This window comes from Gavia stellata, chromosome 4 (assembly GCF_030936135.1).
Source record: "Gavia stellata isolate bGavSte3 chromosome 4, bGavSte3.hap2, whole genome shotgun sequence".
Lineage (NCBI taxonomy): Eukaryota > Metazoa > Chordata > Aves > Gaviiformes > Gaviidae > Gavia > Gavia stellata.
In genome coordinates this window covers 64,660,838-64,672,108 of record NC_082597.1, presented here as the reverse complement: position 1 = coordinate 64,672,108, position 11,271 = coordinate 64,660,838, and the positions used below count along the sequence as shown (strand labels likewise).

At 42.5% G+C, this 11,271-nt stretch overlaps 1 protein-coding gene across 3 annotated transcripts; it reads left to right on the top strand.

Annotated features, from left to right (window-relative positions):
• The first annotated feature begins 2,961 nt into the window (after positions 1-2,961).
• Positions 2,962-9,574, top strand: MRPS33 (mitochondrial ribosomal protein S33). Of its 3 annotated transcripts, XM_059816560.1 has the most exons (4): positions 2,962-3,006; positions 4,294-4,360; positions 5,607-5,862; positions 7,576-9,574. In XM_059816560.1, the coding sequence occupies exons 3-4, from the start codon at positions 5,648-5,650 to the stop codon at positions 7,679-7,681; spliced, it is 321 nt and encodes a 106-aa protein (XP_059672543.1). In that variant the 5' UTR covers positions 2,962-3,006; positions 4,294-4,360; positions 5,607-5,647; the 3' UTR covers positions 7,682-9,574. The 3 variants fall into 3 exon arrangements, with proteins under 3 accessions (XP_059672543.1, XP_059672542.1, XP_059672544.1); XM_059816559.1 differs by lacking the exon at positions 4,294-4,360; XM_059816561.1 differs by lacking the exon at positions 4,294-4,360 and having other exon boundaries at positions 2,973-2,994.
• Positions 9,575-11,271: the final 1,697 nt, after the last annotated feature.

The following is an 11,271-nucleotide window of genomic DNA, read 5'->3' as shown; positions in this document are numbered from 1 at the left end:
GCAGCAGTTCAGCCATCATCCTGCATGTTAAGCACTAGCAACTAAAACAGGAGTGCAGCCACCAGTATACCCTTGATGGTAATCATTCCCAGGGATGCATGTCACAGCACTGCTAGGCAGCCAGACTGGCCTGTCTAACCTGTTCTCACAACGGACATCATCTCAGGGAGAGTGACTTGGACAGTGTCCTCCACGGTGAAGCACATCACCCAGTGAGCTTAAACTCCCTGGCAGAATCTAGGGAGACACAGTCCCTCAGATGAGGTGCACAAGACCATTTATGGCTACATGGATTGCAAAACAGACCATGCTCCGCCTCTACAAATTTGCAGATGTGTTGAGTTGTCATTTTGTTGACTGCTGTGACCTTGATATTCCTTCCTGAGTGTCCATATGCTGCCTTACTGGCTAACACGCTAACCTGGCTGGGTGCTTTGCAAGCAGTTCTCCTCATAACCACAATAATAACAGTAATATAATAACAAAAATATGCTCTTGTGAGTGCACATTTTATGTTATTGCTGACCTCAGATTTAATAATATTTGCATGTTATTGCATGGCTGACAGGAGGAACAACTGATTTTAGAGGAAAAAAGGCAGAAGAAATTAACTAGTGCAGACCTGTTCATACACGTGTGTTTCCATCACACCAAAAAAAGCCATGATGGAGCTCCATACATGCACAGAGCTATACATTTGTATGCCTGCAAAGTGTAGGCAACACTGGGTCTCTGAAGAGAAAATCTTTGTATCGTGTCTCCTTCCTAGTCACCCAGAGCTGAGATGTGCAACTGCGAAAAAGGAAGTCAGTTTGCCCACTGCCCCGATCAGGAACAGTCATGATTCTCACATCAGCCTAATCCACTAAATGTCTCTGGTCTGAAACTCAGCAGAGTAACTTTAGACAATCAGACAGACACCAGGGTGATAATGTTGCTGGAAAACAGAAATGGAACCAAACCCACACTATTTGGTCCATTTTTAGGTAAATCAAAAGCTTGAGGGAAACAGGAAGAGATTTTTCAATGGTCTATATGCCACTTCTCTGAGTTTGGGTAATATGCAAGAAGAATTGGATATTTTCATTGATGAGGAGAAATGAAATCAAACTGACATAACTACTGAAGCAGGCAGAATGATTTACCAAATTGGAATATTAAAATATTTTGCCACAATCCTTTTAAACACATAAAGAAATTTAAAGATGTGACAAGGTAACAGCACATACTAAACCACCGTCATTATTTTAGAGATGCAGAAACAGTAACTTGTCCAATTAACCCTGCTGAGGAGAGGTGGAATAGAGTGGAGATGGCTACAGAGAATCCCACTACTTATTCCTCCAGTGTATAAAAAGTGTGCTCAGTTTGGAGCTGTATGAGGAAAAAGGCCCAAATAGCCAGCAGCCATGTCTCATTAGATTTTCTAAAACTTATTTTCTATGACAGAAGTTATTCCAGTCTACATGGAATAAGTATTTTGGAATTCATAATGTTTAAACAATTTAATCATGCAACAAAAAAGTGGTGGTTGCTTAGGAGCCAGCAATCACAATTTTATTATAACAAGCAAAAAAGGACGGTCCCAGCCAGGGAAATATTCTCCTATACACACAGACACTTCAGAAAGACTATCTCTATCAAGATGAGAGAAATGATGAGAAAAATACGATTCAAAAATAGAGATAGAAATGTATATGAGAATTGTTATGATCTGACTCCATAGTCTAAAAGTCATGGTTTCATAATTAACAAAATGGCCAATTTTGGCTGAAGGACAATTTTGGCTCAGAAGCAGGGTGAAAGAAACACTCAGAAGTTAAAAGAATAGTATAGAACAACGTGGGAAGGCAAAAAAATAGGAAAAAATGTTCTGGAGTATACAAAAAATGAAAACTACATAAAATGCATGAGTGATGTGACTACAGATGGTAAAACAGGGAGTACAACAATGCCGAGGTGTATGACTAAAGATGGTAAAATAGCACGGAAGTGGCAGAAGTGGTAAAAACTTCTATTCCCTCCTTAGAAAGTCTAAGGAAGAGGCACTTCATTATCTAGTGAGAAGTAGTAGTACTTTTCAGTCCATTAGTGAGTAATGAGGATGGTAAACAGTATCTACTAGAACAAACATTTTAAAATGAGGATATCTAGAGAACTTTAGTATAACAGTCTTTGAAAAACTGGCTAAAGGAGTCCCAGGAATGTTAAGTTTTAATAAATCTTTGAGTATGAAGGAAATTACAGAAGATCATGCCCATGTTCAAAAAGGGCAAGAGAGGTGACTGGTGTGCCTAGGCCATGAGGCTGATCAGCCCCTGGGAAGCATGGAAAAGGCGATAGAAAATTAATCAAGGAAGGACTAAGGAATAACTATGTATTTAATGCCAATCAGTAGACGCTCCTCTAAAAAACAGATCCAGCCAGACAAAACCAATTTCATTCTTTGATGGCATTACACGTTTGGCTTATAAATGTAATCACATAATTGCCATTTACACAGATGTTTTGCACAGAGCCTGATTTAGCACCTCCTGGCACTGATTAAAAATTAGCATAAATTGAAGTGGGCTGGGGAAGAGCTGACGGGCCGCCAAAATCGGCGGCGGCGGCGGGCAGGCGCTGTAAGGCCCGGTGCTCAGCCTCGTGCCTCGGGCGCTGCCCGCAGCACCCCACTGCTTCCCCGGCCCCCACCCCGGTCCAGGTTTGGGGGCATGAGGGTGAGTGACCACGAGGCGCGGACCCGCCTCGCCTCCGAGCACCCCGACAGAAGGCCGCTCAGCGGGGGAAGAGGAGGCGGGTCCGCTCAGGCAGGCGGGGCTCGGCGGGACCGGGAGGCGAGCGGGCTGCAGGGACCGCTCCCCAACGGCCGCCCCGCCCCGCCCCGCGCCTCACAGAGCCCGACGTCACCCGCCGCGACGCCTCGGCGGGGAAGCCACCGCGCGTGCGCCGCCGCGAACGCCCTCGCCGCCGCACTCGGGGCCTGCTGCGCCGGTCCGCCCGCGGGTCAGCTCGGGGTGCTGGCGGGGGGCGCGGGTCGGGCGGAGGGGTGAGCGGCCACTGAGGACACGGCTGCCCGCTCTCGCCGCTCTGGCGGGGGGAGCGAGGCTTGGGGATGTACGTAGAAAGGGAGGAAATGGGCTGCGGGCGCTCGTCCTGTGAGGTTCGGCCGAGTCCGCGCCGCCTCCCGGGCCCTGGGCTGGGGTCCCGCACCGCGCTGGGGCTGCCGGGCAGGTAGCGCGGGCCTCTGTCACCGGGGGGCCGCTGGCGGCAGTTACCCCGAGGTGCGGTAGGAGCCCGCGGGTGGGTTTCCGCGTTTGCCCGCCAGGAGGGAAGCAAGGCCGCGGAGCTGGAGGCCGCAGGGCTTGCAGAAGAGCTGCGCTGGGCCGTGCCAGGCTCGGGTGCCCCTCTGGCGGGGGGGTGGGCCGGGGCAGCCTTCTCTTCCCCGTGTGGTCGTGGGAAAATCAAAAGTAATTCCGGAAACAGAAAGTTCTCCAAAGTGAGGAGGAAGTGGTCTGAGACAAGCTAGTGGATGGGGAAGAAAACACCCAGCCTAGGATGGGAAAGCAAGGCTTTGAGTAGCAATAAGGAGTTGGGAGCAGGTGAAGAAGCAGCACTGAATGCTGGTTTTGCTTTTGGTCTAGGTGTGTTAATTACCAGTAGGTGATCCCAAAATTATCATCACTATAAGTGACAAAAAAAACCCTGTTCTGGTAGTATCTCACAGGATCAGAGGTTGCCCTAAATCAGTCTTTGGATAGCTCTGGCACTTGAGAGTTTTGTAGCCTTCACAGCCTTTGCCTTTCTTATTTCTCAAACATTATTAGACTGGCAGGGATGAATGGAGGTCTTCAACCTTTGCTTGGGCTATTTAGATTCATTTAGCGATTCTGAAATGAAAAGCAGGTCCCTCAGACCACTGGTTTGCTGCAGTTAGGAGAGATTAAACAAGCTTTGTGTTTGAGTTGAGTCTGGTGATATTTTTAGAGCGATGATGTGATGAAGAGTTCTGGGGGACAACTTGTTGCTGTATCTCTGAATGTAGGAATTGGGACTGGCTGTTCTGAAATGGATGATTCAGCAAGACTTAGTGATCATTCCCCCATGTAATAGATGCATAAGTTGAAGTGCTGCCCTGTGATCATTTAAGAGCTTCTATCTTCTCACACTAGGCCTGCTTCTTTAACTTAAGGTCTCTGACACTTTGCCTTCCCTTTTGTTACTCTTTCCATTATTGTTTAACTCGGATTACTTTATTTTTTCATGCTTGATTTTTTTTTTTTGTTTTCTTAGTGCTTTGCTAACAGGACTAAATCAAAGTAGATGGTTGTACATCAGGTCCTCCAGTGGACTGACATATGTAAGTGAGGTTATGAATACTAAAGATTTGTGTTACTAAACAACAGGCTCTCTGTTATTATACTAAAATGGGCTTAGCTGTGTCCTGCTGATTATTCTTGTCCCTGCTCCATGCTCTTTAATTTTTTATGCTCATCTTCTGGAATCAGCTGTGCAATACTTCTTAAAACAATAATTTTAAACTTTAGTGTAAGTGTAGCACACTTGAGCAAACCCCGCTTAATTTCTGTGCAGACTTATGTCATCAGTTATTCAAAAAGGCACAGTATAGGCAACATACAGCTTCAAATACTGGATTATGGGACTCTTCTTATTGTCTATTACAACCCATTCTGCAAAGGAAGAGTAAAGATGCAAAAGAGGAAAAAAATGGGAAGGGGTAGGAAAGCTGACAGAAAACTCAACATCCACTCTCTTGAAGGAGCGTGGAAGAGTCTCTGGTGGCCTAATAACAATGGCTTTGTCCTCAGAGCTTTTTTGTTGCAGAGGTGTCTTTAGGCAGGAAATAGCTGAAAGAGAATGGGAAGCTGCTGATCTGGGATCTTTTTGAAAAAAGAATCTAGCATGGGGAACTTATTTCTTTACTCTCTTAAAAAGAATAGATATCAGGAGAGACTGAAAAGAGAATGGAGAAAAAGCTGATGGGAATGACCAAGGGAAGGGAGTTGAGATGGGAAGGATCTGCGAGGTTCATATAGAGAAACATTATTTTATTTTTACAGTTAATAGGCTATTTTTGCTAGATGGGCTGTAACAATGTTCATACCATGTTTTAAATAGGGTGAGAAACTTTCATGAGCAACTTCCAGGTTGCTTCCTCAATATGTTTGAGTGGTGTCTTACCCTGCGCTTGTGTAGAAGTCAAACATCACAGTGGGCACCATTTTTGGCAGAGTTAACACTGTAATTGTTCCTGTGACTGGAGTTTAAAGGTAGCCTTAAGCAAGCTGAGTGGGATCTGCTAATAAACTAAGCCATGGTAAACTTGTGGTTCAGTGTAGGTACTTTTATAGACTGTATTGCTGTCTGTAGTGTCCTAGTTAGGCTGGTAACTGTACCTGAATTAGTGTAGACATTCTTTATATGCAGGATTATGTACTAAGAATTAGACTGATTTCATGCAAGGAATGCATGACTTCAGAGGTGTGATCAGTGTATGATGAGTTGTTTTGTTTGCCCTAATTCTGGGATAGCTTGCAATGCTCAATCATCTCCGATTTGCGGCTCTTCCGTGTTTTCTTTTGCAGGAAGGTCCATCTGTCTATGTGTGCCCGCTCTTCCTTGAGAGATGTCCAATGTTTCCAGTTATGCACTTCGAATGGCCCGACTGAGTTCTCAGATATTTGGAGAAGTTGTCAGGCCAACTGACTCAAAATCTATGAAAGTGGTAAAGTTATTCAGTGAGCAGCCTTTGCCCAAGCAGAAGGAGGTCTACAGCTGGTATCCTCCTCACAACACCTACTATGCCCTCATGAAAAAACTCCGTTACTTTGGTCTCTACAGGTAATCTCCATGCTTTATTGGGTGGGAGCTGGACTGGAGATGGGAAAGGGGTGGGTGTGAGTTTTGTTACAGTTTTTTTCTCAAGGAAAAGAGATAGATAAAAAAGTTTAGTTCACGATATGGTGCATATGGAAATATGCACTTGATTGTTGCACTGAGGGCAAGGAGAGTAAAATAAGTGACTACTGTCTAAGTAACTTTTCCCATAATAGGAAACTTTTGTGAGAAAGACTTAAGGTGTAGTTATGGGTAACTAGTTAATTAAGAAATCGTTCTTGCTTTGGCTTTGTTGGGAAGGAAAGAGACCTTTCTCATAGACAAGAGAGGGGTCTGTAGTTCTGAATATGGCAAATGAATGGGCTACAAAAAGGTAATGTTACTTTAACACAAAAATTGCACTAGGACAGTCTTACCAGATATTCCTCAATCATTCAACAGCTCATAAGTGAAATTTAGAGGAGAAGGATAGTCTAGTAGGCTGGAGGGACTTTTTATCCTTTGAAATTAAGTTAAATTAAATCCAAATGTGGTTTAAATAGCTGTATTCCAGCTTCATCCACACCAGTTGTCTAATTTTTAAATTAATTTCCACAGTCTTGAGTAGGAAAAACTGCTGTGCTAAAGAACATCAGCAGGACTCAAATGCAATCCTTTGACTTCAGTCAGGTAGCACTAAAGAAATCCCTTAAAACTGAGGCTGCTAACCCTGTAAAATCAAAACAGATTAAATTCTGTTTGCTAGTATCACAATACAAGCCATCAAGGATTGCATCTAGGATGCTCCTGGTTTAGGTGGGCATGCAAACACTTCCCTGTTTGTTGACCCAGAAAGCCTCAATGACATCATAATGTTCTTTACTCTTCTCCTTTCCCTCCTAATCTCAAGTTCCTTCTTTAGCTGCTCTGTATACAGAGAGCTTGTAGAGGATCAGGTTTGCTGGTCAGAAACATGTTGTAGTCTAAAAGGGCCTGCTAATAACTCACAAGCTTTTTGTTTCTTTTTTAGAAAAACTGTATTTAAAAATAGCAGTGTGGCAATCTTAGGCCACTTAGGATGCAGTTGTGACTTTTGGAAAATACCTTCACACTGAAAAATGCAGGGACAGAGATAAAATAGAATTTATTAGAACATTATTGAGGATTCATCATCTCTGCTAGCCCCTTACCCTCCTTCCTGTTTTATTCTCCTATTAAGATTCTACCAGTAGCTGATGCTTTTTTTCATAACTCATTCTTGAAGTCACCTGAGAACATGTCATGTACTGTAATTACTGCTCAGCATGCCCCTGTTTTCTTAGAAGCTAATGACCTGAACTTGATATCTAGCACAGAAACACAATGTGCTATTGCTAGACTGCTGATCTAGATCAGAAGGGAGAAATTCTCATCTTGTCTCTTGCTGATTTCTGTATTTTACTACTCAGTTAAACACAGTGGATTGATGAATGCAATGGAAATAATATATTTAGGCACATAGCATTTGTTGCTGAAAAGGGGCAACCTTGTTAGTTCTGAAAGTACCAGAGGAATCTTTCACGTTATTCTGTCCAAAATTACTGCTAGCAGTGATGCTGCATACATCAGTGAGTTTCAGTATGGACTTCACTTCTAAAAAAAGTTTAGAGGATTTTTATTATCATACATTCAAAGAACCTTTCACATCTAGGTATTCCAAGAAACAGAGTAAAGTTTTTTCTTTCATCCCCTATCTAGAGATGAGCATCAGGACTTTAAGGAGGAGATGAGGCGACTGAAAAAGCTGCGTGGGAAAGAAAAACCAAAGAAGGGGGAAGGAAAGAGAGCTCTCAAGAAGAAATAGTGCCACTTGGACAGTATAATGAACTACTATGGAAATGCTGGAGAATAGCTGTAATCCAGGCTTTCTGTTCCCAGCTGGAGAGAGCTTGGCATGTGAGCTGCATGTGCAGCACAAGAAACACTGTGAAATACTGGAGTCCACCTTGGGAGTTCATTTGGGTCTTTGTGGTTCTATTGTTTTTGAATTCCTGTAGTTTAAATATACTGTATATTGGAGCACATTAATTTGTCAGAGCCCTCTCTTACCCAAGTAGTAAAAACAATAGTATAAAAGAAGTGCTCAGTGTTTTTCTTGAAACACCTGTAGCTGTTTCAGTTTTTCTGATCTGGAAAATAATTTGTTTTTTATTGTCTGCTTTACTTTCTTGGATTAATAGCAATACTGTTTTGCATGTGGACACAAAAAATAAGCTTTCTTGCTTCTACTGCTGCTTGTCATCTTGCCTGTTATAATGAGTTTCACTTTGAGTAGCTTTAGTGTATTTTAAGTTGCTGTTAGAATCTATTCTGCATTTTGCACTGGACAATACTTCATGGTCCATTGCCTGCCCACAGCACTCTTACTGTACCTGGAATATTTAGGTACTGCAACGGAAGAGGATGAAATATGAAGCCTCAAGCTGTTTTCCAGTTTGAGACCCCCTATTAATTAAAATACAATATTTAAGTTTACTGTAATAAAAGGATTTTGAATTTATTTTGATTGCCTGGAGGGCATGTATGAAGTACTTCATAAGGTCATGAGTAGTTTTACTGGTATGTAGTTTTATCACTAGGCTCCTGCAGTGTTGCTAATATTGATGATTGCATACATCTCCCATTCTTCCCTACCAGTCCCTGTCAGGGAGCAGAAAGTAGGGAATGCAGTTGTGCTGCTCTGCCTGGCCATGTGTGCATCTTGCCTGTGTGTGCTGTGAAATGGGGTCTTTTAATTTCCAGACGTGTAAGCTTAGAGGAACATCCTTGAGGTAGTAAAGGAGAGCTACTAAAAATGTGGAGTGACCGAAGCAGAAAGTATTTCCACAGTTAGCTTGGGGTATGCTTGATTTTGTGTACAGAGGCATTCTGAAGTAGGGAGCAATGCTAACCTACAGACACTTCTAAACCAAGCTTGTTCAAATTTAAGTTTATTTGAAGGGATCTGTCTGATCATTGACATCAGTGGATCTACATAAACTTGTAACAGCTCAACTACTGTACTTTACCAAGGTTATTAATTGAAGAGGTGTGCTGATTGTATTAAAGGTGTTTCTGTTGAGCTCTGTAGTTCTTGTTCAGTATCCTTACTAAGTGTTACTTGGTTTTCTAAGCTGTAAGAGAAGCTGAATTTAGGAGATCTGCAGTGTTCAGGGAGAAGTGCCTGCATTCTTGCCACAGTCAACAAAATGCTATAGTAGTAAAATATGTATCTGCTCCGTACTGTAGTGGTAAGTTTCATTTAAAATCCTTTTAGTAACTTAAAACTTTTGCTCAACTCTAATGTGCCTATGGCATTTTAGTGTTGTGTTGCCTATGGGTCATGACTTGTCTGGTACAGAAGTACACAGAGCTTGTGATGGGCCCTTGGAGAAGTACGTGGTTCTTGGGACATGTGTGCAGCCAGGGGAAGCGGTCTGGTTCCCTTGAATTCTTCTTCAGGAAGAAGAGCGGCATGGAGCCACATACTAGGTAGGAGAGAGAATTGCCCAAGTAGGAAGGCTGCTGCTGCCTGACACTGCTTCTGGCTCTGAGGGGTGAAGTTGGTCAGCTGCCTGCTTTGGAGGAGAGAAAGACCAGTTTTGAACTGCTTCGGTGGAATTACTACAATGGCTTTGCGCAGCTGGTGACTGTACTTACAACAGCCTTGTTGGCAAGAATTTGACTTCTAAAACTAAACCAAAGATCAATAAAAATGTTTTCCCTGCAATTTAAGATAAAAATGAACAGTATCTTTTTTTGTTCTGGTGAAACACTTAAAGCTTTGACAATATAAACATGCAAAGAGAGAAAGTGTGCATGCATCAGAAAGTGAATTATGGGCCTGCTCCAGTAAAGTAAGTATGCAGGGCCTTAAACTTTGTGTGTGTGGAGAGACCTGGTTATGAGTCTATATATAATGATATATAAAATACTTCTACAACATGATTGGCCATGTTTAATTCTCAATCAACATTTAGCCTACTTAAGGACAGCATCTACAGAGCTTACTGAGGGCAGTGAATGCTACAGGTATTCTGTATCTTAGTGTGCCACCTTGCTAGATGCAGATATGGACTCAGTGGTATAATATTAGATAAGCAGGCTTGGGGATTGGATCTGTTCTTCCTTGTCTACTCCAAGCCACCTAGCTATTTATGGCTTTTGAGAAGTTCCTGTCATGAACAGGAAAGCAAAAACGCTTGTTTGGTTAGTCATAAATAATGATCCCCTTTGTCTGCAACCTGCCACAGCAAACCTGCTTCTAGCATCAAAGCATCATCCTGGGAACATACTTTGGGAAGATACTTACAGCAGCATATCCAAAAAGGGAGAGACACTGATGGAAGTGCCTGTGAAGTAACCTGATGTGAAACAAATGGACTGAATTATTGATTTTCATGTTTTCTCTGTAGTGTTTACAAAAGCAAAGTGGATGGAGGGGAAAAATGGTAACTTCTGTGAAGAGCAGTACAAGAAAGGTTCCCTCACCTAATTTTTCATGATCTTTCTCCTGTGGTGCTCATTTGCTAGAACTACGTCCTCTCAAAAATGGCTGTTAGCCCTCCTCTGAGACTTCACCATAAAATAACAATGATTCAGCTATTATCCTAGTATTAGGATAGTCCATTGCTTGCTGGGAGTGTTAGCATAACTATTTTGTTCCAGAAAATAAAGCCTTCTCTTCTCCATAGCTAGGATAGAAACGGGTGCTTTCCTACCTCCCTTCTAACATGTGCTCTGTCATTTAGGAATAGATGTGGTCATCTTCAGGCAATATGCTCCTAACTTCTTTCTTATCTCGATGCTAACCATATGCCCTAAAACAGGCAGGGACTTGCATCTCAACAAGGAAAGGGGAGAAACATAGAGAAGCGCTGTCGCAGCCTAAGGATGGACTGGACCTTTCCTTCCTTTTTTCAAGATGTGGTTTAGTGGGTATGGTGGTGTTGGGTTAATGGTTGGATGTGATGATCTTATAGGTCTTTTCCAACCTTAATGAGTCTGTGACTATTTTGTGAATCACAGGGTCTAGACAAATTGTAAGTCAATCATGAAACATCATACCAGGTATTAATGCAGTGTGTATTTAAGAGGGGAAGGAGAGGTTCAGCCATATTCTAAGGGGTAAGGATGGGAACATTTACACTTTATGCAACTATTGGTATAGTGGTGTATCCATTTTACGTACAAATAATCAAGTTAAACTAGACTTTTATTTTTGGCTTTCCCCTTAATGATTCTTTTCACCATTCAAACTCTGCTGTGTTTTGTTACAAAATTCACTCTTTTCCTGAGGGTGAGAGCTGACTGTCCTCAGCAAATGTTTAGATGGGTGTTTTAATTCTTGATCAGAATAAACCTCGTTAGCTGATCTCTGAGGGACTAACAGAGTCAAACCCCTAACCTCTCTCC